Raw genomic sequence first — 22724 nt, 5'->3', positions numbered from 1 at the left:
TCCAGACTGCAATGTGCACTTGGAGATTCAGGGAAGTTTTGCATGCTATTGAAAATTATCCTCCAGAAGACGAAAAAGAAAAAGAAATTTCAAAAAGCGGGTGCAAAGCACGCTTTGTAATTCTTACCTCTATAAATGATAAGAACATAGGAATATAAGAGAAGCCATGTTGGATCAGGCCAGTGGCTCACCCAGTCCAACACTCTGTGTCACACAGTGGCCGAAAAACCCAGACGCCTTCAGGAGGTCCACCAGTGGGGCCAGGACACTAGAAGTCCTCCCACTATTGCCTCCCAAGCACCAAGAATACAGAGCATCACTTGCCTCAGACAGAGTAACATCTTGTGGCTAACAGCCGCTGATGGACCTCTGCTCCACATGTTTATCCAATCCCCTCTTGAAGCTGGCTATGCTTGTAGCTGCCACCACCTCCTCCCTTTGGGTGAAGAACTACTTCCTTTTATCTGTTCTAACCCAACTGCTCAGCAATTTCATTTGAGATAAGAACATGAGATTTTTTTTTTATTTCATTCAATTTATATCCCGCCCTACCCCACCAAAGAGATAGAGAGCCCTCTAATGGCCAGATGTAATACTGCCAATGGGCTGTGGATTAAACTGGAGGAAGAATATGCAAAGAGAACTGTGAAACATACAGGCCTCAGATTCAGCAGGAGCTCACAGAAGCGCAGCTCCTGAACCCTTCTGAAGATACCCCCTTCTCCCCACCTACCTTGTCCATTGAATAGTAGGTGCAGCTGGATAACAATCCCTGGATTAGGAAAGCAGCCAATCAGCCAACAACCAGGAGCTACAAAACAACCCCTGGAAACATATACAGGTTTTGAGAAGGAAATTGTATAGTTTTAAACTGCATGACGGAGGGGATGTCTCTGCACATTTAGACACAATAATTGACAGTGGAAGGGGCATGTTGCAAAATTCTATGCAGAACAACGTAGGGCACCAATTTTACTTCGAACACTTCTAGCATTTGCATACAAACATCTATAATTTCCCAGGCAAGCTAGGCTCGCTAAAAGTCTTATGTTCTGCAGGAGAGATTGTTGAAATTCTGCTAAAGGATTTGTGTTTTTGTGCCACATCTGTGGAAAGGTTTGTGAAACTGGGAAACCCGTTTCAGATCAAAGAGGATGTGTGTACTGTTTTGCATCCTGAGTTCAATGTTGAAATACTGGGAGAAAAGCGCTGTGGTTTTCACTACTTGAAACATCTTGCTGAATCAGTATACCATGTATGACAAAAGAAATGCTTCCATGTTGATTGCATGTTTTGCATGGCACAAAAGATTGGGACACAGAAATCTTTACGTCTGTGCAAAAACTGTTGCAGAAGTGTAATACTGAAATGACTCAATGTGATCAAATGCAAGTTTGCTGTGAGCTCTGCTTAATCCCTAAAGGGACTGCCCCTGGCGACAAAAGGGAGCAGATTGTGCACAATGAGAGGCGACTACAGAACTGCTACTCAGATTTAGTCAGCCCCTTCAGTTGAAGGGAACAAATACATTATGACTTTTATTGATGCTGGAGTTTGTTTTGCTTATGTCTATCTGATTAGATCTAAAGATCAGGTGCTGGAGAAATTCAAGAATAATGTTGCGTTCGTGAAAAATAACTTCAAAACTACAGAGGTCCTGTTTACAGAAAATGTGATGGGAGTATTGTGGGACTGAGGTTCCAAGGATTCCTGGAGGAGGAAGAGGAAATACAGCATAATACTAGTGTGGCCTCTTCTCCTCAGCAAAATGTCTTGCCTGATTGCCTTAATAGGAGCCTCCAAGAAATGGCGCATTGCTTATTCTTACTTTTTTTCTTTTTAAATATTTTCCAGTTTATTCATACAAACATAAAACATAGACATTAACCGATACAAACAAACATTAAAACATGAAGGTGGAGAGTGTGGTAAGACTCATAGCGTTCATGTTACTTATAACCCAATACAGATTTTTTTTTAAAAAAATAATAAATAGAATAAATAGTAATTCTTAATTGGCAGAATTTTTAACGTTTTAACACTTCGTTAACCAGTCACAAAATAAAATCCAGTTTTTATCCACATATTTCTCAGATTTAAGTCTTAACATATTAGAAAGAAGATCCATCTCCACTATGTCTATTATTTTTACAATAAGATCATCAATTGTTGGCAGTTCTCTTCTTTTCCAGTATTGTGCCAGCAATATCCTTGCATAGGCTTCCCAACCCTCCCGCCCTGGCGGGGGACCCCCAAATTTTTAGCCTCCTGCCCCGCTCTTAAAAAAATCTTGTGTCGGGGAGAGAGAGAACATACCTGTAGGCATCATGTTGTTTTACAGCTTGGGATCTGTTTTTAAAATGTGTCCCTTTAAGGCTGCACAGGAAACAGGAATGGCCCCTCCCTTTCTTTTCCTGTGCAGCCTTGCTTTCGTTTTCACAGTGAGCAAATTCTGCTGGAAGAAGACCAAGTACGGTAAGTATTTGTGTGTGTGAGAGAGAGAGAGGGAGGGGGCAGGGAGGGGGATTCCCTGGTATGGAGGCCCTCCCCCTCCCTTTAGAAAGTGGGGGGGGAGGGAAATGTCTACTAGGCACTCTATTATTCCCTATGGAGAACGATTCCCATAGAGAATAATAGGGAATTGATCCATGGGTATTGGGGGCCCTGGGTGGGGGTTGAGTTAGAGGCACCAGATTTTTAGTATAGCAGGTAGTGCCTCTCCCCAAAATACCCCCCAAGTTTCAAAAATATTGGACCAGAGGGTCCAATTCTATAAGCCCCAAAAGATGGTGCCCCTATCCTTAATTATTTCCTATGGAAGAAAGGCATTTAAAAAGGCGTGCTGTCCCTTTAAATGTGATAGCCAGAACTCCCTTGGAGTTCAATTATGCTTGTCACATTCCTGGCTTGTTCCTGGCTCCACCCCCAAAGTCTCCTGGCTCCGCCCCCAAAGTCGCCAGATTTTTCTTTAATTGGATTTGGCAACCCTATCCTCGCAGCAGTATTAACATAAATAATCATATGTTTCTCAGTTTTTCCCATTTTACCTGGAAATAGATTTAAAAGAAAAAGTTCTGGCTTGAAAGGGATAACAGTTTTTAACATTTTTTGGAGTATTTCATGAACTTTTGATGAGAAATCCTTTACTCTTTTACAGGACCACCATACATGCGAGAATGTTCCCATGTTATCTTCACACTTCCAGCATTTGTCTGATAGGTCAGGGTACATTTTTGCTAGTTTAGTTGGTGGCTTACTCTTACAAGCTGGTCTACCTGACCCCAGAAGGGAAGAAGCAGTAAATACAGTGGTTTATCTACACAATGGAATTCCTTCGAAAGTTACAGGAAATACACCATTTGAACTGTGGATTCAAAGAGAACCAGGCCTAAAGCATTTGAAGGCATTTGGCTCTAAAGCATATACTAATATACCCAAGGAAGGAAGGAGAAAGTTGGATCCCAGAGCTGAAGTGGGAATCCTTGTGGGATGTGCTCGAGGTGGAAAAGAATATAGAGTTGTGAATCTTAAAACATTTTTGGTTGAAGTGTGCAATTTGGGGCATGTTGATGAACACAACGTACTCTAAAAGCTTCTAGGCAAATAGATTGATACAGATTAGACCTATTAATGAAAGGCACTTCGAATATCAGGAACATGGAAAATGTGTCATTGTGCCAGACTAAATCACAGGAAGGAGGGAGTGTTGGAATGTACATAGTTCATAATCTTCACACTGCAGAACATGTAACACTGCAGACACAACTCCCCTCTTTCACACCCCATAGCAGAACACTTAGAACTGTGGTTCTGTACTCCCAATCACAATGTGAATTCAGAACTCCATCCCACTAATGTACATGAATTCAAAAGGCAGAAACAAACATCCCCTTTTCCATCCTTGAACAATTCTGATCACAATTCTGGCTATGATCATAGTGATACTGTACTTAACATGAATCCATAATTAATCTTTTAAAATCACACATGATTGCTAAGGCCACACAGTCTAATCCTCTTTTCAAAATAGAACACAAGTGATCTCTGTTATCTTTCCTCTTGGACCTTTTAACTGCCCCAGTAGCCTGTACTGGTCTGAAGCTTCACCTGAACTTCACCTGAACAGCCTTATATCTATGAATGAAAAAGCAGCCAAAAGCTCTTTCATTATTCAGATTGTAAAATTTGTCCCATCATATCCTTCTCCTTTCTTTCTAGAAACAATTCACAGGTGTTTATGCTTTATTGAGAATTGAAGCAAACATCATTGTAATCTCATTTCCTGTTGTCTATAACAGAGCAAGAATGACCCTACTTCAGCATACGATGAGGCCAACCTGATTCAGTGTGTTTGCGACTTCATTTTTGCTGGGGCAGACACAACCAGCGCCACTCTGCAATGGGGACTGCTTCTCATGATGACTCATCCAGATATCCAAGGTGAATAAGAACTGTGTAGCATAGATGCATGCCAATCTAAGTAGCTTGCTAAAGAGTTCATAACTTGAGGCTAATTAATATACCAACACAAATCTGTGAAGAACTAGTTTGAGGATAAATAATTGGCCATTTTCTCTGTATAGAAATAGATTTCTCCCCACTCCAGGTTTGTATAACATCTTAATGGACAAGTATTTTGAAACAGATGTTACTAACAGATGTTACATATAGGCAGGGGTGAAATATCTAGGAGGAGCTCCTTTGCATATTAGGCCACATACCCCTGATTTAGCCAATCCTCCAAGAGCTTACAAGGCTCTTTTTTTGTAAGCTCTTGGAGGCTCTTTTTTGTAAGCTCCTGCTAGAATTCCACCCGTACATATATAGAAGGGCAAGGGTGTTGCCAGGAAGGGCTAATTAGAGTCAAGATGCATAACTAACTGAGTAATAAATAACAGCTGTATCTGAAGAAGTAAGCAGTGTCTCATGGAAGCTCATGTCCTACCGTAATTTTTGTTAGTCTTTACATTGCTACTGGACTCTTAGTCTTTTCTACTAATTCATAGTCCAGGTCTCAGTCTGGGAAGAGACCCATGATCTATTGAACAGGCTGATTTCACACTGCCTGCTCCCCCGCCCCCCCTTTTTTTTACTGACTCTTAGTTGCTCTCAGAATTCTGTGCCTCTTGTAGTAGCAGGCTGAACATATGAACATATGAAGCTGCCTTATACTGAATCAGACCCTTGGTCCATCAAAGTCAGTATTGTCTTCTCAGACTGGCAGCGGCTCTCCAGGGTCTCAAGCTGAGGATTTTCACACCTATTTGCCTGGACCCTTTTTTTGGAGATGCCAGGGATTGAACCTGGGACCTTCTGCTTCCCAAGCAGATGCTCTACCACTGAGCCACTGTCCCTCCCTGCTGTGAGGCTGTGGCATCATACATGCCCATTCTTTAAGAAAAGGATTGTTTTCTTTTTGGTTAATTTACAAAGGCATTTGGGGGGATCTTCTGAGCACATAGAAACTAAACCTTTCTTTCCTGATGGGCAGTTCCAATCATGCTGTGGGTAGGGTTTCCAGGTTCCCCTTGGCCACTGGCAGGGGATGGGGGGGTTGGGTTGCCGGATCTTGGTTAGGAAACTCCTGGAGATTTGGAGATGAAGGATGGGGACAGAGAACTTAGTGGGGTACAATGCCATAGAGTCCTTCTTCCAAAGCATCCATTTTCTCAAAGGGAACTGATCTCTGGAGTCTGGAGATGAGTTGTAATTCTAAGGGATCCACACGCCCCAGCAGGAGTCTGGCATCCCTAGCTGTGGGGCCTGTCTGTGATAGGCCAATCCCCAGTTAGGGGTAGGGGATCCCCTGGTTTGGAGGCCCTCCCCCACTTCAGGGTTATCAGAAAGCAGGGGGCAAGAGGAAATGTCTGCTGAGCACTCCATTATGCGCTAAGGAAACCAGTTCCCATAAGATATAATAGAGAATTGTTCTGTGGGTGTCTGGGGCTCTGGGGGGCTATTTTTTGAGGTAGAGATACCAAATTTTCATCATAACATCTAGTCCAGCATACTGCTTCACACCACAGCCAACCAATCACACTTGAAGGCCAAATAAACATGACATAGAGGCCAAGGACCCCTAGCTGCTGTCTCCCAACACGTGTATTCAGAGGTTCACTGCCTTTGTGTATGGAGGTTTCCTCAGTCACTATGGCTAGTAGCTATGGATGGAGATCTCCTCCATGAATCTTCTAACCCTCTTTTAAAGCAATCTGTCCTTGTGGCCATCACTATCTCAGCTGCCACAGCTTAATTACTCATTAAGGAAAGAAGTATTCCCTTTTTCTGCTCTGCACCTATTTCTCAACTATTTTATTGGATGCCCCCCCCCCCAAGTTCCAGTATTATGGAGGAGAGAGAAAAAGCTTCCACTATCCACTTTCTCCACTCCCTGCATAATTTTGTCAACCACAATTATGTTTCTCTTTAGTTGTGTATTATCCTAGACGGAAAGTTGCACACTTGGTAGGCAGTACAGGATTAAAGATTAAGATCCACTAAATTGGACAATGCACTGGATTCTAGGAAATGTAGAATTGGGAATTAACACGGAGTCATTAAAATGGACAAGGCAAAGACCATCAACTCTGCTCGGGTTCCTTTATATCTAAATTCTTTTCTAGAATGGAACAAATATCTCTCCCTTAAGAGGTCAGGATTAGGGATGTGCAAAAAAAATTCCAGTAAAATTCAGAATTGGGGTTATTCAGGGGCAAAATATTCAGGAGAGCGAATATCCCCAAATAGCAGATTCGGCAGCCAAATCTGATTCAAGAGATGTTTGGATATTCCCAAATATACAGCTCCATTATACCCTAAGTGCCATTGAAGTCAATGACAAAATAGGGTATAATGAGTGGTGGCTGGGGGAGAGGGTTTGAGGGTGAGGCACCAAATTTGCAGGGCAGCTCTCCCCCACAGAACCCCCAAGTTTCAAAAAGATTGGACCAGGGTGTCCAATTCCAGGGGCACTAAAAGAGGGTGCCCCCATCCCACCATTGTTTCCTATGAGCCATTGAAGTCAATGACAAAATAGGCTGTAATCTAGGAGTGCTGGAGGGAGATGGTTTGAGGGAGAGGTACCAAATTTGCAGGGCAGCTGCAGGAGCCTCTCCTCTACAGAACCCCCATTTCAAAAAGATTGGACCAGGGGGTCCAATTCTAGAGGCAATCAAAACGGGTCCTTTCCCTCTATGACAGGGAAAATTAACCTAGGCAGCAGTCAGATTCTTATAGAGAATCTCTACAGTTGAGTCCAGTGTTGGGGATGTTTGATTACAAGGCACATGGCAGTGCTGTCCCTTAGCAGAACAAGTGCTCCTGTGCCAGTGCCACACACCGTACCTTAGCTCAAACCAGAGATTCAAAAATTGGGGTGGGGGCTTTCTGCAAGGCCAGAAATCAACCGAAAGGCCAAATCAATCAAGCCTGAACCTTATTTCAAACTGCACCAAATTTAAAAGGCAACCAAAATCAAATCAGGCAACCAAAGGAGCAAGCCAAAAAGAGTTGCACAACACACTCAATGCCACCAGCAGCAAGCCCCTCCCAGTAAAAAGGGCAAAAACACAACTATGTGTAACACAATAAAACACAAAAAATGCAACAACACACCCACACCCACCACCAGGCCCCTTCCCAGCAACCCAAAGGAATAATAATAATAATAATAATAATAATACTTTTTATTTATATCCCGCCCTTCTCGCACAAGCAGGCTCAGGGCGGCTCACAACGTATAAATGCAATACAATAAAATCATACATAGCAATAAAATCATCATAAATCAATTTACAAATTACATTAAAATTAACATTAAGGTGCTATAATAGGTCTTTCATAGGTTCAGTGGGAAAAAACATATACAGCGACACTATCTTAGCTCGGTATAGGTGAAGGCTATTTTGAAGAGCTATTTCGAAGAGAATGCAAGAACTTTAAAAAACCAAACCTTCAAAAATCACACTGTGCAACCAAAACACAAAAACACAAGAGCACTAAGGACCACAAAACCACAACGCAACCCCCAAAGAACAAAGGAAACACCAGTGAATTCTTTCGACATATCTGTCCATAAGAAATAACAATAATGAAATCTGCAACCATCAGCTGACACAACTTGTGAATAAAAATTTAACTACAGAACAACAGAGAGAAAAAAAAACCCAGTCCTCTCAAACAGCAGCAAAAGGGAGTAACAGCAATACAGCAACAGCAATAATATTTTAAATGCAACTATTTAAATATTTTAAAGCAAACTTTAAAAACAAACACCAAATTTTAACTGCTGAAGACTAGACCAACCCCTCTCGGCCTGAGAACCCTAACCAACTCCAAGCAGGTCACCCACCCTAAACAGGATAAGTAAAGGGACATTTTATTAAAAAGCCCTTTTTACTTCACTTAAATCCCGCTTTTAAAAAAATTCCCCAAAACTCATCTGAAGATGTCTTCTCCAGACGTCACTCCGAAGCCCACTTTGGTTCATCTGAGCATTTGCCTGTAATTGAAAAGGGGATCTTAGTGGACATATGCTTGAACATGAGTAAACGCTGTGATGTGGTGGCTAAAAATGCAAATGCAGTATTGGCCTGTACTAAAAGAAGTATAGTGTCCAGATCACATGAAGTGATGGTATCAACTTTACTCTGCTCTGGTAAGACCTTACCTGGGGTATTGTGTTCAGTTTTGGGCACCACATTCTAAGAAGGATATAGACAAGCCGGAATGGGTCCAGACAAAGATGGTGAGGGGTCTAGAGACCAAGTCCTGTGAAGAAAGGCTGAAGGAGCTGGGCATGTTTAGCCTGGAGAGGAGGCGGCTGAGAGGTGATATGATCACTATCTTCAAGTACTTGAAGGGCTGTCATCTAGAGGATGGTGTGGAATTGTTTTCTGTGCCCTCAGAAGGTAGGACCAGAACCAGTGGTTTGAAATTAAATCAAAAGAGTTTCTGGCTCAACATTAGGAAGAACTTCCTGACAGAGCGATTCCTCAGTGGAACAGGCTTCCTCGGAAGGTGGTGGGCTCTCCTTCCTTGGAGGTTTTTAAACAGAAGCTAGATGGCCATCTAACAGCAATGTGGATCCTGTGAATTTAGGGGGGAGGTATTTGTGAATTTCCTGCATTGTGCAGGGGGCCGGACTAGATTACCCTGGAGGCCCCTTCCAACTCTATGGGCGTTTTCGCACTGACCTTCAAGTGGCGCGACCACCCTCTTCACACTGGAGGATCTGCCCGGATTTCGCACAAGAAGCGCCGGCGCACCCAAAAGAGCCGGCTACTTCCGTCGCGAAACCCGCTCAAACGTTTTCCTGCTTCTTGGCGGTTTCCATTTGAGCGGGTTTCGCGACGGAAGTAGCCGGCTCTTTGGGGTGCGCTGGTGCTTCTTGTGCGAAATCCGGGCAGATCCTCCGGTGTGAAGAGGGTAGTCGCGCCACTTGAAGGTCAGTGCGAAAACGCCCTATGATTCTGTGAAAGGAAGCCAAGAAGTATTTTGTCTTTCAAAAGTTTATGCACTGAAATTATGGCCTTTTTCACACAGCCTATGTATTCCGGTATGGCAGCTGGCCAGTTACTGAACAGTAACGGGTTTCTGCTGGCATTTCAGACAGACCCGATTCAGTAACTGGCTGCTACCGGAATACTCTCACCTTTTCACACACTCCCGCGGCTGTCCCGGTAGTGAGGCGTGCCTGAGTCATCACAAACAAAGAGCAGCTTCTTCCACTTTTCAACCCCTCCTTCCGGGTTGAAATCGCTAAGGGGTGCTGTTTGAAATGTCCAGTATCTAACCCGGGAGCAGTTTTCGCGCCCTTTTTCGCCCGCCGGCGCGTGCGATCTCCGGTTGTTGTTTTTTTTTGGAACGTCAGTTTAGATCGATATAGCGATATATCGCTATATCGACCTGTCAGAACAGCACCACCATAGGAATGGCTAGGCTCCGTTGAGATGCCAGAGATCGCTGCTGTGTGGGCATGGAAGTGATAGCAACAGGTGACAGACCAATGCCTGGTGCCCTGATCTCCCGCTCAAACTGTGTATCCAATGGGACACCTGTTACCAAGTTTCAGCTGCGGCGATATATCGCTATATCGATCTAAACTGACGTTCCAAAAAAAAAAAAGCCGGAGATCGCGCGCGCCGGCAGGCAAAAAACGGCGCGCAAACGGCTGGCGCTGGTGAAAGCGAGATAAAAGTGGAACAGTGTGAAATGGCTCGATTCAATCACGGAACCCTATTGAGGGGAAAAAACATGTGTCTGAAAACTCCCATCCCTGTCTCGGATTACTGCAAGCGGCACAATACTGACTCCCTTCCGGTTTCCACCGGTAAGTGTGAAAAGGGCCTATGTCTTCACTGATGTTATGAAATAAAATTATAATCCCATGCCTAAGGAAATTTATGAAACAGGAAGTGGAATACCAGATGTCCTGTCACAAGCATATTTTTTCATGGGATTTTTTTGACATTGGAATATGACTGCATACATTGGCTCTACTGGAATCTACGTGATTACTATGGCCTGAGTATTTTATTATCGGACTAAGTTTCAATGGCTATATATTGAGGATTGGAGTTTCTGCCTGTCTTTCTTGTAATAAATGCATATTTATTATTATAGTAATTTGGGTCATAGGAACCCTTTTGGTTTATGTTGTTAGCAGTGGAGTCCAGCCTAGGCAGCAAGACTCCTTAAATGCTCTCTGCCCATGCCCAGAGCAGTTTCAAAAAACAACACTGTCCTGTGATTGGACAGAGAACATTATAGCTTGCAATTCTACAAGTAAACAATGCTGCTTAGCTGGGCTGGCATAGCCCAGCCAGCAGCGACAACAGCCTTGCAAAGCTGCATACATTTGCAATTTGCAAGTGCATGGTTTTGACTGGCTGCTGGGGAACCCTTTCTACCTCTCCTTCGGATCCCAGGGAGGCTTTGGAAGAGGCAGGAAAAGGCAGCACACAGCAGGAAAGGAGCTACGTAGCTTCCCTTTAAACCCCCTTTCCTACCATTATTCAGGAGCCCCTGAATAACATTAGAGAATGTTATTCGGCAGCCGTATTCGGCCCCTGAACACAGACAAATCAGCAGGTATTCGGTGGTGTATTTAGTTCGGCTGAACCGAATGCACACCCCTAGTCATGATCTTCTATCTATTGCTACCACTTAGAGTATGATTTTAATGTAACCATATGGACTAATTTCAGATGTAAAAAAATATCTCTAAATGATTCCTCATCTTTCCACAGAGAAATGAACTGTCCAAAATAAATCTTTCCTTTCCCAACATTTTCCCCAGAGAAAGTCCAGAAGGAGATAGAAGATGTTTTTGGCTCTTCCAAATCAATCGCCTATCAAAACTGGAAGAAAGTGCCATACACCTCTGCTGTGATTCACGAGATACAGCGTTTCAAATGTATCTTATTATCTGGGAACCCAAGACAATCTGTGCAGGATGTGACCATTCTTGGTTGGTTCATTCCTAAGGTAGAAACAATTGTAGTTGTGATCTGGGGTCAATTTGTAGAAAAATAGGTGGTGGAGCTCATTAGCATATCCTCCCCAGCCAAAAGCAACCTGATGCAAGAAAGGAGAGCCCCTGGGCAAGCAAAGTCTGCTTGAGCTGGCTAGAGATCCAGCCAGCCCATGCAAGCCTCGCTCAGCTGGGGCTCTCTTGGTCTGCCCTCCCCCCAGTCAAAAGGCCAGTAAGCCATCCATCACCCAAAATCACATAACGAGTAGAGAAAAGGTGGCACAGGCTTCTCCAGGGGTTAATAAGGGCTGCTGGGAGTGTGGCAAAGCCTCTGGTTGCTGGTTGGCTGCCTGCTCTCCTAATCCAGGGATTGTTATGCAGCTGCACCTACTATTCATGGACAGGTTAGGTGGAGAGGAAGAGGAGGAGCCATCAGAAAGGTTCAGGAGCTGTGCTCCTGTGAGCTCCTGCTGAATCTGAGGCCTGGTTGTGGTTCTGTTTTCCAAGAAATGTTTTCAAACATTATCCAAGAAGCATTTTAATTTTTTTAAAAAATAAATGTATCCACATAATAACTCACAGTGAAGAACTCCCTGAATACCACAGAAATTAATAAAATATAGTAGTCCTATTGTAACTCTTCCCCTGCCAGTACACTTCTTACTGATACAGCTTAAAGGACTTCCATAAAAGGCAGCAATCCCATCTGGAAGGCCTTTAGGGAAGCAGCCATTCTTATTCCTGTGGCGAGGAGTTCCAGAGTAAAAGCACAAAAGTTAAAAAGCTTCCCACCAAGTTTCCACCAACTCAGTCTCTGACCAGGTTGGTTCTCAGCAGCAGATCTTCTGGACCATCACAGGGTTACCATCCTCCAGGTGCAAACGGGAGATTTCCCAGAACTGATTTACAGACTATAGAGATCACTTCCTCCGAAGAAAATGGCTGCTTTGGATGGTAGGGTCTATGGCATCATACCTGTGGCACTGCTCCTCCCCGGTCTTGCCTGGCCATCCCTCCAACACCTTGCCATGAGCCCCATGCCCTCCCTAGGTCTCAGAACTGGAAGCAGAGTGGATTACTTCACCTTCTATCTCTCTTCCACAGGAAGCAGCTCTCACAGCCTTGATCTGAGCTTGTTTCTCCCCCCCCCCCCTTTAACCTTTGCTTTCTCCACCCCTCTCCAACCAGCACCCAATCTTGAGCCAGGTTCTTCCTGGGCTGGTGCCTTGGCCAATCTCTTCACTCCTTCCCTCTGATTGCGCCTGGTCCTTGCCATGTCCTTCTCTGCTTCCTCCTCACAACCAGGCAGGATAGCCAGAAGGTTACTGGGTCTCTGGGCCCTTCACACCTTGCAAAGAGCCCTCTCATTGCCTCCAGCAAGCTCAGCCTTCTGGCTGGACTGTCCCGTGCTGGAGCCTGCCTCGGTAGCATCATCCCCAACCCTACCTCACCAGTTCTGTCCTTGAAGCTGGCCTTGTGGGGTGAGGCTGTTCATGGTTGCTTTGATCTCTGCCCCTCAAGGCACCAGGAAAGACATGCCCAAGTAAAGCTCTGGAAGCAAAAGCAGGGGGGCAGCCCCCAGTGCAGATGTATCTCCAGGCAATATCCTGCTGAAGTCCCTCCCCTCCCCAAACCTTGCTCTCACCAGAAATGGCAACCCTAGCCTCACCAGACTGGCAACCTGATATGTAGGGTTGCCAATCTGGGTTGAGAAACACCTGGAGATTTTGGGGGTGGAGCCTGGTGAAGGTGGGATTTACAGAGGAGAGGGACTTCAACAGTGTATAATGCCACAGAGTCCATCCTCCAAAGCAGCCATTTTCTTCAGGGGATCTTTGTCATCTGGAGATCAATTGTAACAGTGGGAGATCTAGCACCTAGCAGGTGGCAACACTGTTGATATGGATGGAAGCAATCCTTTAGGTTTTCAGGGCCTGAGCTGTTTAGGACTTCAGCGGTCAAAGGCAACACCTCATATTCAGCCTGGACACAGAACAGAAGCTACTGCAGGGGGGATCTAGCGCAGCGAAGCAACTCCTGTTGTCTGTCCTCACGTCTCCAAAAGTCTAGAGCAGTGGTCCCCAACCTTTTTGGCATCAGGGACTGGCAGGGTGGGGGAAACACAGGGTGGGGGGACTGAATTTGGCCTACCCACCCGCGCAGCCTCGCCGCCCCTCCGCCCCCTCCTCCTCCTACGTTGCCTCCTCCTCCCTTCATGTTTATTATGTTAAGCCAGGGGAAGCGTCTTCCTGGCTCTTTAAAAGCTCACCTCCCCCCCTCCCCTTGGCAGCAGAGGTGAGCAATCTGCTAAACAAGCGGCACTGCCTTTGCCTCTGGAGGCAAAGGCAGCGCGGCTTGTTCAGCAGTCACTCACGCTGCTGCTCGTTTCCCCCACGGATCAGCTGCTGCTGTGGGGGAGGGAGGTGAGCTTTTAAAGAGCCGGGAAGGTGCTTTCCCCGGCTTAACCTAATAAACACAGAGGGAGGAGGAGGCGACGCGGGAGGGGGAGGAGGCAGCATGGGGAGGTGGGAGGCTGTGGGGCGCTGCAGGGGGGCGGGCAGCTCGGCTGGCGGCCCAGTTGCTGATGGGCCACAGACCGGTCCCGGTCCAGGGCCCGGTGATTGTGGACCGCTGGTCTACAGGATCCCACTGCAAATGATTACTTTCAACCTTCACAAAAGTAGTTTGCTTCACCTGTGGAGACCTATGCATGTTATGTGGCATCCAGGGAATTTTAGTGGATGAACAGCTCTCAGAAGTGCCTCACGTGTTATTTTTTCCCCTAAAGCACTCTTTCCCACACAATGCTTCAATGACCAAGCATAAGTAATACTTGCTAGCAACCCCTTGCACTGGGAAGTTCTCATTGCACAAACAGGCATTGGTTGTATACGAAATTTAAGACAATTCTGAAACAAAGTCAGGTGTAATGTCTTTTCAGTCTGCTGTGATGAAGAATATATTGCCAAAGAAATTTCCCAGGATTGCTTAAAGTAGATTGCTCTGGTTTCACCCTCATCCCCACTTCCAATTTTCTTCTCATTTTTCAAACTGTACAATGATGGTCACAAGCAAGGATGGCTTTAAAATGGGGTTAGACAGATTAAATAAGGAAGGATCCATCAAGGGCCATTAGCCGTAGTGAGTAAAGATAACCTCCATAGACATTGCGAATCTCTGAATTTCAATGCCAGGAGGCAACACACCCTGTTTGTCCTCCAAGGGCACTGCGTGAAAGGGGATCCTGCGTGAAACAGGAAACACAGCTGAACACTGTGAGAAATGGACCACTGGTCTAATTCAGCGGGGCTCGTATGTTTTTTGGTATATTTTTGAAGAAGTGAGTTCTGAGTTCCAAGAGGATCCTTTGGAACTCCATGAGGACCAGCCCTGAGACAGTGAGGGATGAAAGCAGAAGATGCTAGTGTGGATGCACTCTAAATCAACTGATTCTTCTTTGCAGGGGACCATCGTTTTTCCAAATATACACTCAGTTCTTTATGACCCCAAGATATGGGAGACCCCTCGAAAGTTCAACCCAAATCATTTTTTAGACAAAGATGGAAAATTTGTGGATAGAGAAGAACTTTTGATCTTTGGTGCAGGTAAATGCTGTAGTAGTAGTAGACCTTTATTGGCATTGATATAAGAGTACAGTATACTTTAAAACCGACAGTAACACTATAAAATATAGTAAAATTTTAGAAAAACCAGCAAAAGTTAAATGACATAAAATAGCTGTGGGCTATGCATGAGTAAAAGCCTCTCTGATTTGGATCGCAACCTGTAAAAAGCAAGCCACGTGAGTGGTGACAAAGTTGTGTTTCCCGTGGAGTAAAAAGCGAACTTTAGCATTGACAGAGAGGCCTTGATTGTCAAAGAGCAGAGCATCTAAATGCAGGTAAATGCAAAAGTACAAACTTAGTAAATTAAGCTATGGATTTGGGCTATCTTCAAGGAGACTCAGTTTCTTGCTCACAGTAGCTGCTGAAAAAAGACAAATACTGGAGAATATGTAGAGCTGTTACTCACTTCCTGGCTTTGCTTTATTTGCTTATGCAGGAGCCCGTGTGTGTCTAGGCAAAGAGGTGGCAAAGATGGAGCTCTTCTACTTTTTCACCATCCTGCTGAGAGCATTCACCTTCAAGCTGCCAGAAGGAGTGACAGAAGTCAACTCAGAGCCTACAAATGGCCTGATACTGTTTCCACAACATTATAAGCTCTGTGCTGTTCCCCGGGTTCAGTAAATCATGACCCATAATAATTATTAGAGTAGCTTATTGCTTCATATCTATTTCTCCATCATTAATTTAAATTTAATCCGATATTACGCTCTGACTTACTCAACTCATTGTTCCAGAGTTTCTGCATCCTATTAATGCTTATATGAGCATCACACTATGTTACTCTTTTCACATTTTCGCATCTTCCTCACATACTGTACTTTGTAAAGGTATAAAGTGTCAAATTGGTACAAAACAAAGAAAACTACTGGGCATAAACTGCAAAATATAATAATAATTGGCTAACAAGTATTACAAAATACACATTATCTCTTAAAGTTCCTCATCAGATAATTTCCTAAGAACAGCAGCACAATAATTCCACATAGCTAGCTTAGTGTAATAAAAAATATCTGAGCTTGCAAGTCCAAAGGTACTTCTCTACCTTCCTTTTAAACAATTTTTCTCTCTTTTGACGGTTCCCCTTCAGAGGTGAAATTAACACTGTAGTGTATTGTGCTTTAGTAAAGCACCTCGCGGCCATGCAGCAGAGGCGACCAGGGGGAATCCCCTGGTCACTCGGCAAAGCGTGCGAAAGGACTCCGCCAATCAAGATCTGTGGCGGGAAGTTTGACTGGCCAGGATCGGCCTGGGCCAGCTGGGGGGCCGTTCCGGGCTGTGTGTATATAAAGCGGGTCCCGGCCCGTGTTGCCTGTTCTGTTGTGATGTGCCATCCATTAAAGCATGTTGCCTTCAACACGTCTCGTCTCTGAGTATATTACACTGGCGACGAGGATGGGATCTAGCTAGGAGGGTTTCCCCAAGTGGAACCTGACCTGGCTGGAGACGAGGAAGGCGCAGGACCGCAAGAAACTGAGACGCCCGCCACCGCCATGGCGAACTCTAGCGTAACGACGGGCCATCTTGCTGAGTTCAATCCTGACCACCCCGAACGATGGGAGACCTACACCGAATGGGTCAAGTGCTACCTGCGGGCCAACATGATCATGGATGGCAACCGCATGAGGGACGTCCTGTTGAGCGTCTGCAGGGAGGCAACCTTCGAGATCACGCGCTGTCTCTCTGCCCCCGCGAAGCTCACCGAGAGGACATACGGGGAGGTCATCCGACTCCTCACAGGGCATTTCTCGCCCCAGCCGTCCATCGTAGCCCGCCGATTCCTCTTCCATAAGAGGGATCAGAAGCCTGGGGAAACGGCGGCAGTCTACCTGGCCGCTCTCCGGCAGATCGCAGGGAACTGCAGTTTTGATAAGTGGGAGGAGGTCTTGAGAGACCGATTCATCTGGGGCCTCCGAGATGAAAGGCTGCAACAGAAGCTCTTCACCAAGGAAGAGCTCACCCTCCAACAAGCCTTCAACAAGGCGATGGCCTTCGAGAGGGCCACAAAAGCATACAGCCACCCATGTGGAGAGGCAGTCCACCAGAAAGAGATGGCGCCGGGCGACCGGGAGGACGAAGAGGCTTTCCAGCTCCAGCGGCCACAAGGAGCAGATCCAAGAGCCTCCTCGAGGCAAAGAGCGATGGAGAGACCATCCACCATCAAGTGCGCCAGCTGTGGCGACCCCCACGAGAGGAGGGACTGTCCATACCGCAACATGGACTGCCGTAGCTGTGGAAAGATGGGCCACATCGCTCGGGCTTGCCGGGCCAAGAACAGCCGTCGGCGACCGACAGCGCATCACGACTCCACCGAGGCCCACATGACAGCGTCAACCAGCCTGCAGGTATTGAACTTGCCCCTCTCAGCCCCCGACAAGGTTAAAATGACGGTCCTCATCGAGGACGCCCCATGCCTCATGGAAGTGGACTCAGGTTCCTCCATCTCCATAATTTCGGAGGAAAACCTAAAGAAACTGTGCCCCCGCCGCCGCCTCCAACTGAGGCCGGCTAACTTTGTTCTGAGGGACTTCCAAAAAACCCCAGTACACATCGTGGGCTGGGCCCAGGTACGGGTAGAGAGAGGGAAATTCAGGGGACCTCTGGACATTCTGGTGGTCAAGCGCCAGCTCACCACCTTACTGGGGCTGGCCTGGTTCCAACCACTGGGGATCCAGTTAGTGGGGGTAGAGCAAGTACAGGCGGGTAGCTTTGAGGACGTCTGCCGGGAGTTCCCAGCCGTTTTCAATGGGTCCCTGGAGAGTTACAAAGGGCCGCCATCACCCTGCTGCTCGATCCCCTGGTCCGACCGATCCGGCTCAAAGCGAGGCGGGTCCCGTTCGCCTTAAAACCAAAGATTGAGGCAGAGCTGGACCGCCTCACAGCCCAGGGAGTCTTAGAACCATGTCCTATGCGGCCTGGGAAACCCCCATAGTCACACCTGTGAAGCCTAATGGGGAGGTGAGAATTTGCACTGACTACAAGTGCACTATCAACAAAGCGCTCCAGGACAACCCGTACCCCGTCCCGGTGGTCAGCCATGTACTGGCGGCCCTAGCAGGGTCTAAAATTTTTGGGAAGCTGGATTTGGCACAAGCGTACCAGCAGCTACCGGTCGACGCCAAGACCGCCGAGGCACAGACCATTGTCACCCACCGGGGGGCTTTTAGGGATCGGAGGCTACAATTTGGGGTTAGTGTAGCTCCGGGGATCTTTCAGAGTATAATGGACTCTCTTCTTAAAGGGATCCCCGGAGTGCAGCCATTTTTCGATGACGTTCTAATCGCCTCCCCGGATGCAGTGGAATTCAGCAGCCGCCTGAAGGAGGTCCTCCGCCGCTTCCAAGCGGCGGGGCTAAAGGTCAAAAAGGAAAAATGCTTGCTAGGGGTACCACAGGTGGAGTTCCTGGGGTTCACCGTGGACGCATCGGGGATCCACCCGACGGAGGACAAAACCAGGACTATCGTCCAAGCCCCAGCCCCAACATGCAAGGCGGAGCTCCAAAGTTTCTTGGGGTTGTTGAACTTTTACCATTCGTTCCTGCCCCACAAAGTGGCCATAGCGGAACCACTCCACCAGCTGCTTGATAAACATGCCCCGTGGGTTTGGGGGAAGCGCCAAGCCACAGCGTTTCAGGCAGTCAAGGACCTCCTTGTCTCCAATGCTGTGCTCCACCACTACGACGAAGCCCTGCCGCTGATCCTGGCTTGCGACGCTTCCCCGTACGGGGTGGGCACAGTTCTGGGGCACCAACTCCCAGACTGGAGGCAGGTCCCGGTGGCGTACTATTCAGGAACCCTAACCCCCGCGGAGCGCAACTATGCTCAGATCGACAAGGAGGCTCTGGCAATCGTGGCGGGGGTGCACAAGTTCAATGACTACCTATATGGTAGGCGCTTCACTATTGCCACGGACCATAAGCCGCTCCTGGGCCTCCTCGCCCCCGACAGGCAGACCCCACATATCTTGTCCCAGTGAGTCCTGAGGTGGAACCAATTCCTCAACTCTTACTCCTACGCCTTGGTGCACCGCCCAGGCAAAGCCATGGGACACGTGGACACCCTCAGCCGCCTGCCGTTCCCCTCAATGGACCCAGATCCCGCCCCGGCCCACCAGGTGATGCTCATAGAGTCTCTGCCCGAGCAGCCACTCCACGCCGCTGCGGTGGCTTGGGCTACAGGCAGGGACCGCATCCTCTCATGGGTTCTGGACTGGGTGGGGAGGGGGTGGCCCACGGGCAAGGTGGACAGTGAGTTCAGGCCATTCGCGTCACGCAGGGACGAACTATCCTCTCACAAGGGTTGCTTACTCTGGGGCAGCAGGGTGGTGGTTCCCCCCTCCCCATGCACAACCAGATTTTAGATGCCCTACATGAAACCCACCCCGGGATTGTGAGAATGAAAGCCCTGGCCCGCAGTTACGTATGGTGGCCAGGCATGGATGAGGAGATTGAGGGGTGGGTGAGACGGTGCCAACCCTGCCAAGAATCCCAGCCCGATCCGCCCTCATCCACCGCTGGGAGTCTAACCGGCGGCCATGGTCCTGCCTAAATTTAGATTTTGCCGGGCCATACCAGGGCCAAATATTCTTCGTCCTGGTCGATGCCTACATTAAATGGTTGGAGGTGATCCCGGTTGCATCCACCTCCACTGCAGCAGCCGTCAGGGCTTTGCGGAGGGTCTTTTGTACGCACGGGATCCCCGACACCCTGGTCACGGATAACGGGACGGCATTCACCTCCCGGGAATTCCGGGAGTTTACCAGTCGGTACCTCATCCAGCACATTAGATCCGCCCCCTTCCATCCGGCCACCAACGGCCAGGCAGAACACATGGTGCGGACCACCAAAGAAGCCCTGGGTCGCATAGTGCAGGGGGACTGGGACCACCGCCTGGCAGCCTTCCTGTTCCACAACAGGATTACCCACAACCCCACAACAGGGTCGAGCCCTGCGGAACTACTCATGGGGAGGAAACTGATAACCAGGCTGGACCGGCGGCACCCAGACCAGGCTACCAACGTCCGCAATTCCCCCGAAGTCAGGGAAGCGGTGTGGGGGGTCTTCCCGGGCAACCCAGTCTTTGCGAAGAACTTCGCAAGCGGACCAGAGTGGGTAGCAGGGTGGGTACTGTGGGTGATGGGGTCCCGATCGTACGAGGTGTCGACGGAGGGGGGCTAGATCCTCCGGAGACACATCGACCAGCTGCGCCACCGCACCGTGCAGGAGGAGCCAACAGGGACTGGGGAAGCAGCGAGTGGGAGTGAGCCAACAACGGAACCACCTGTAGCGGCCCCACCAGCGCCAACCCTGCCAACATATGATTCCCCGAGACCAGCCGACCCAGAACCGCCACTGGAGGTGGCCCGCCAGCCGCCGGAAGAGAATAGCCAAGAGGAGAGCCCCTCTGTGGGGGCCGCCCCAACGCCCCAAGCGACCCCATGGCGATCAACCCGGGAACGCCGGGCCCCCGCCTACTTGCAGGATTATGTGACTTGAACTAGGGGGGGAGGAGTGTAGTGTATTGTGCTTTAGTAAAGCACCGCGCGGCCATGCAGCAGAGGCGACCAGGGGGAATCCCCTGGTCACTCGGCAAAGCGCGCAAAAAGACTCTGCCAATCAAGATCTGTGGCGGGAAGTTTGACTGGCCAGGATTGGCCTGGGCCAGCTGGGGGGCCGTTCCAGGCTGTGTGTATATAAAGCAGGTCCCGGCCCGTGTTGCCTGTTCTGTTGTGATGTGCCATCCATTAAAGCATGTTGCCTTCAACACGTCTCGTCTCTGAGTACATTACAAACACACTGGGGACTTCAAGGAGAATACTTCTGAGGAAGACTGATTTGTCTGAAGCTGGGTGCTAGCTAGGAACCTGTTAAGAAACAATTAAGAAGATATTTACAATTATTTCTGACTCTGTCCAACAGGGAGTGCTGTTAAATTATACAGCCCGTGTCTGGAAATGATAATCTCTCAGACACAGGGATTTGTTCTTTTATTTATGCACGGACTTGCAAGCTGTGATATATTTATTACACTAAGCTAGCTACATGGAATTATTGTGCTGCTTGTCCTAGGAAATTACTTGATATGGAACTTTTAAGAGATAATGGCTGCAGTCACACACACTAAATAATCCACCTTCAATGCACTTTCCAACTGGATTTTGCTACTTCACACAGTAAAATCCAGTTTTAAAGTGCACTGAAAGTGGATTATTTAGTGTGTGTGACTGCAGCCATTAATGTGTATTTTGTAATACTTCTTAACCTCACAGACATACAGCAGCTGCAGGGATTTCCCTCTTTTTTTTAAAAAAAAATGAGGTCTCAAATGGGCTTCAAATGGCACCACATGGAGAAGATTATAGGGTTGCCAGCTCCGGGTTGGGAAATACCTGGAGATTTTGGGGGTGCAGCCTGGAGAGAGTGGCATTTGGGGAGGGAAGGGAAGGGACCTTGGCAGAGTATAATGCCATAAAGTACACCTTCCAAGGCAGCAATTTTCTCCAGGGGAACAGATCGTTGTCATCTGGAGTTTAGTTGCAACAGCAGGAAATCTCCGTCACCACCTAGAGGTTGTCAACCCTGGGGAGGAAGGAATTCTGCCTCTACCAGAGTTGTTTTTAATGCAAAAAAAATGAACTAGAGGAGAGTTATTTCATCAACTTTGCCACTTTACATGGAGTTGTGCATGTGGAACAGCAAAAATGGTCAAATAACTCCTCCCCCAGCATGGTTTTCTCATGAGGAGGAGGCAGGAGCCCCTTCTGCCCCTGTAGTCCTATAACAGCTCCATCCAGTTCCCTCACTCAGAGGCAAGCTAGTAATGATAGTAATCAGCCATGATAGTAATGTGTTTCCTTCTTTGCTGAAAGCCTCTGGTGACCCACCCTCTGTCACAGTATAATATTTTGGCTGTTGACTCAGCCCAGGAAGCTGAGGGAAGGACTGGGAGAACCCACCTTGAATGGCCCTTGAAGCGTTTTAAAAGTGAAAAACAACAACATATTTTATTTAGCATATAGGGGAAAGGTCAGGGGAAACCAGAGATTGACCATTTCTGAGGTAATTCTATGTAGGTAACACTGAGGTAAAATCAGTACAAGTGCAGACTTTAATTTTTACATTTTCAGCCTAATGAGAGTTTAAGGTTTCAGAGTTACCTCAAATCTTTATGCTGAGAAGCTTTTGTTCTTCTGTTTTCCAAACACTCCACTACATGTAGTCTCTAACTCTTGATTTCCAGAAGGCTGGCACACTCTTTCCAGTACCCAACCCAACTCTCCTTCCTCAGAGGTTTTTAAACACGCTAGATGGCCACCTGACAGCAATTCTGAGTCTGTAAATTAGGCAGATCATGAGAAGAAGGGCAGGAGAAGTTGCATCAGTGCTTAGTTCTTGTGGTCCTTTCCTACATGCCCAGGGAAATGCTGATTGATATTTTGGGGTCAGTCAGCGATTTTTCTCCATGCCAATTTGTCCAAGGATCCTAGAAGTGTCTGCCATCTTCTGGGCATGGAGCAGGGGTCACTGGGGAGGTATGTGAGTGGGGAAGGTATTGGTGAATTTCCAGCATTGTGCAGGGAGTTGGACTAGATGACCCTGGAGATCCCTTCCAACTCTATGATTCTATAAT

At 47.4% G+C, this 22724-nt stretch overlaps 1 protein-coding gene across 1 annotated transcript in view; it reads left to right on the top strand.

The window, feature by feature from the left end:
• Positions 1 to 15720, top strand: part of LOC132574368 (cytochrome P450 2J4-like) — a 43351-nt gene extending 27631 nt beyond the window's left edge. The window contains exons 6-9 of the mRNA XM_060242731.1: positions 4299 to 4440; positions 11300 to 11487; positions 14937 to 15078; positions 15536 to 15720. Of these exons, the coding sequence (XP_060098714.1) occupies positions 4299 to 4440; positions 11300 to 11487; positions 14937 to 15078; positions 15536 to 15720 (657 nt within the window). The remainder of the gene's footprint in view (positions 1 to 4298; positions 4441 to 11299; positions 11488 to 14936; positions 15079 to 15535) is intronic.
• Positions 15721 to 22724: the final 7004 nt, after the last annotated feature.

This window comes from Heteronotia binoei, chromosome 6 (genome assembly GCF_032191835.1).
Source record: "Heteronotia binoei isolate CCM8104 ecotype False Entrance Well chromosome 6, APGP_CSIRO_Hbin_v1, whole genome shotgun sequence".
In the NCBI taxonomy this organism is placed as follows: Eukaryota; Metazoa; Chordata; class Lepidosauria; order Squamata; family Gekkonidae; genus Heteronotia; species Heteronotia binoei.
This window is presented reverse-complemented; position numbering and strand designations above follow the sequence as displayed.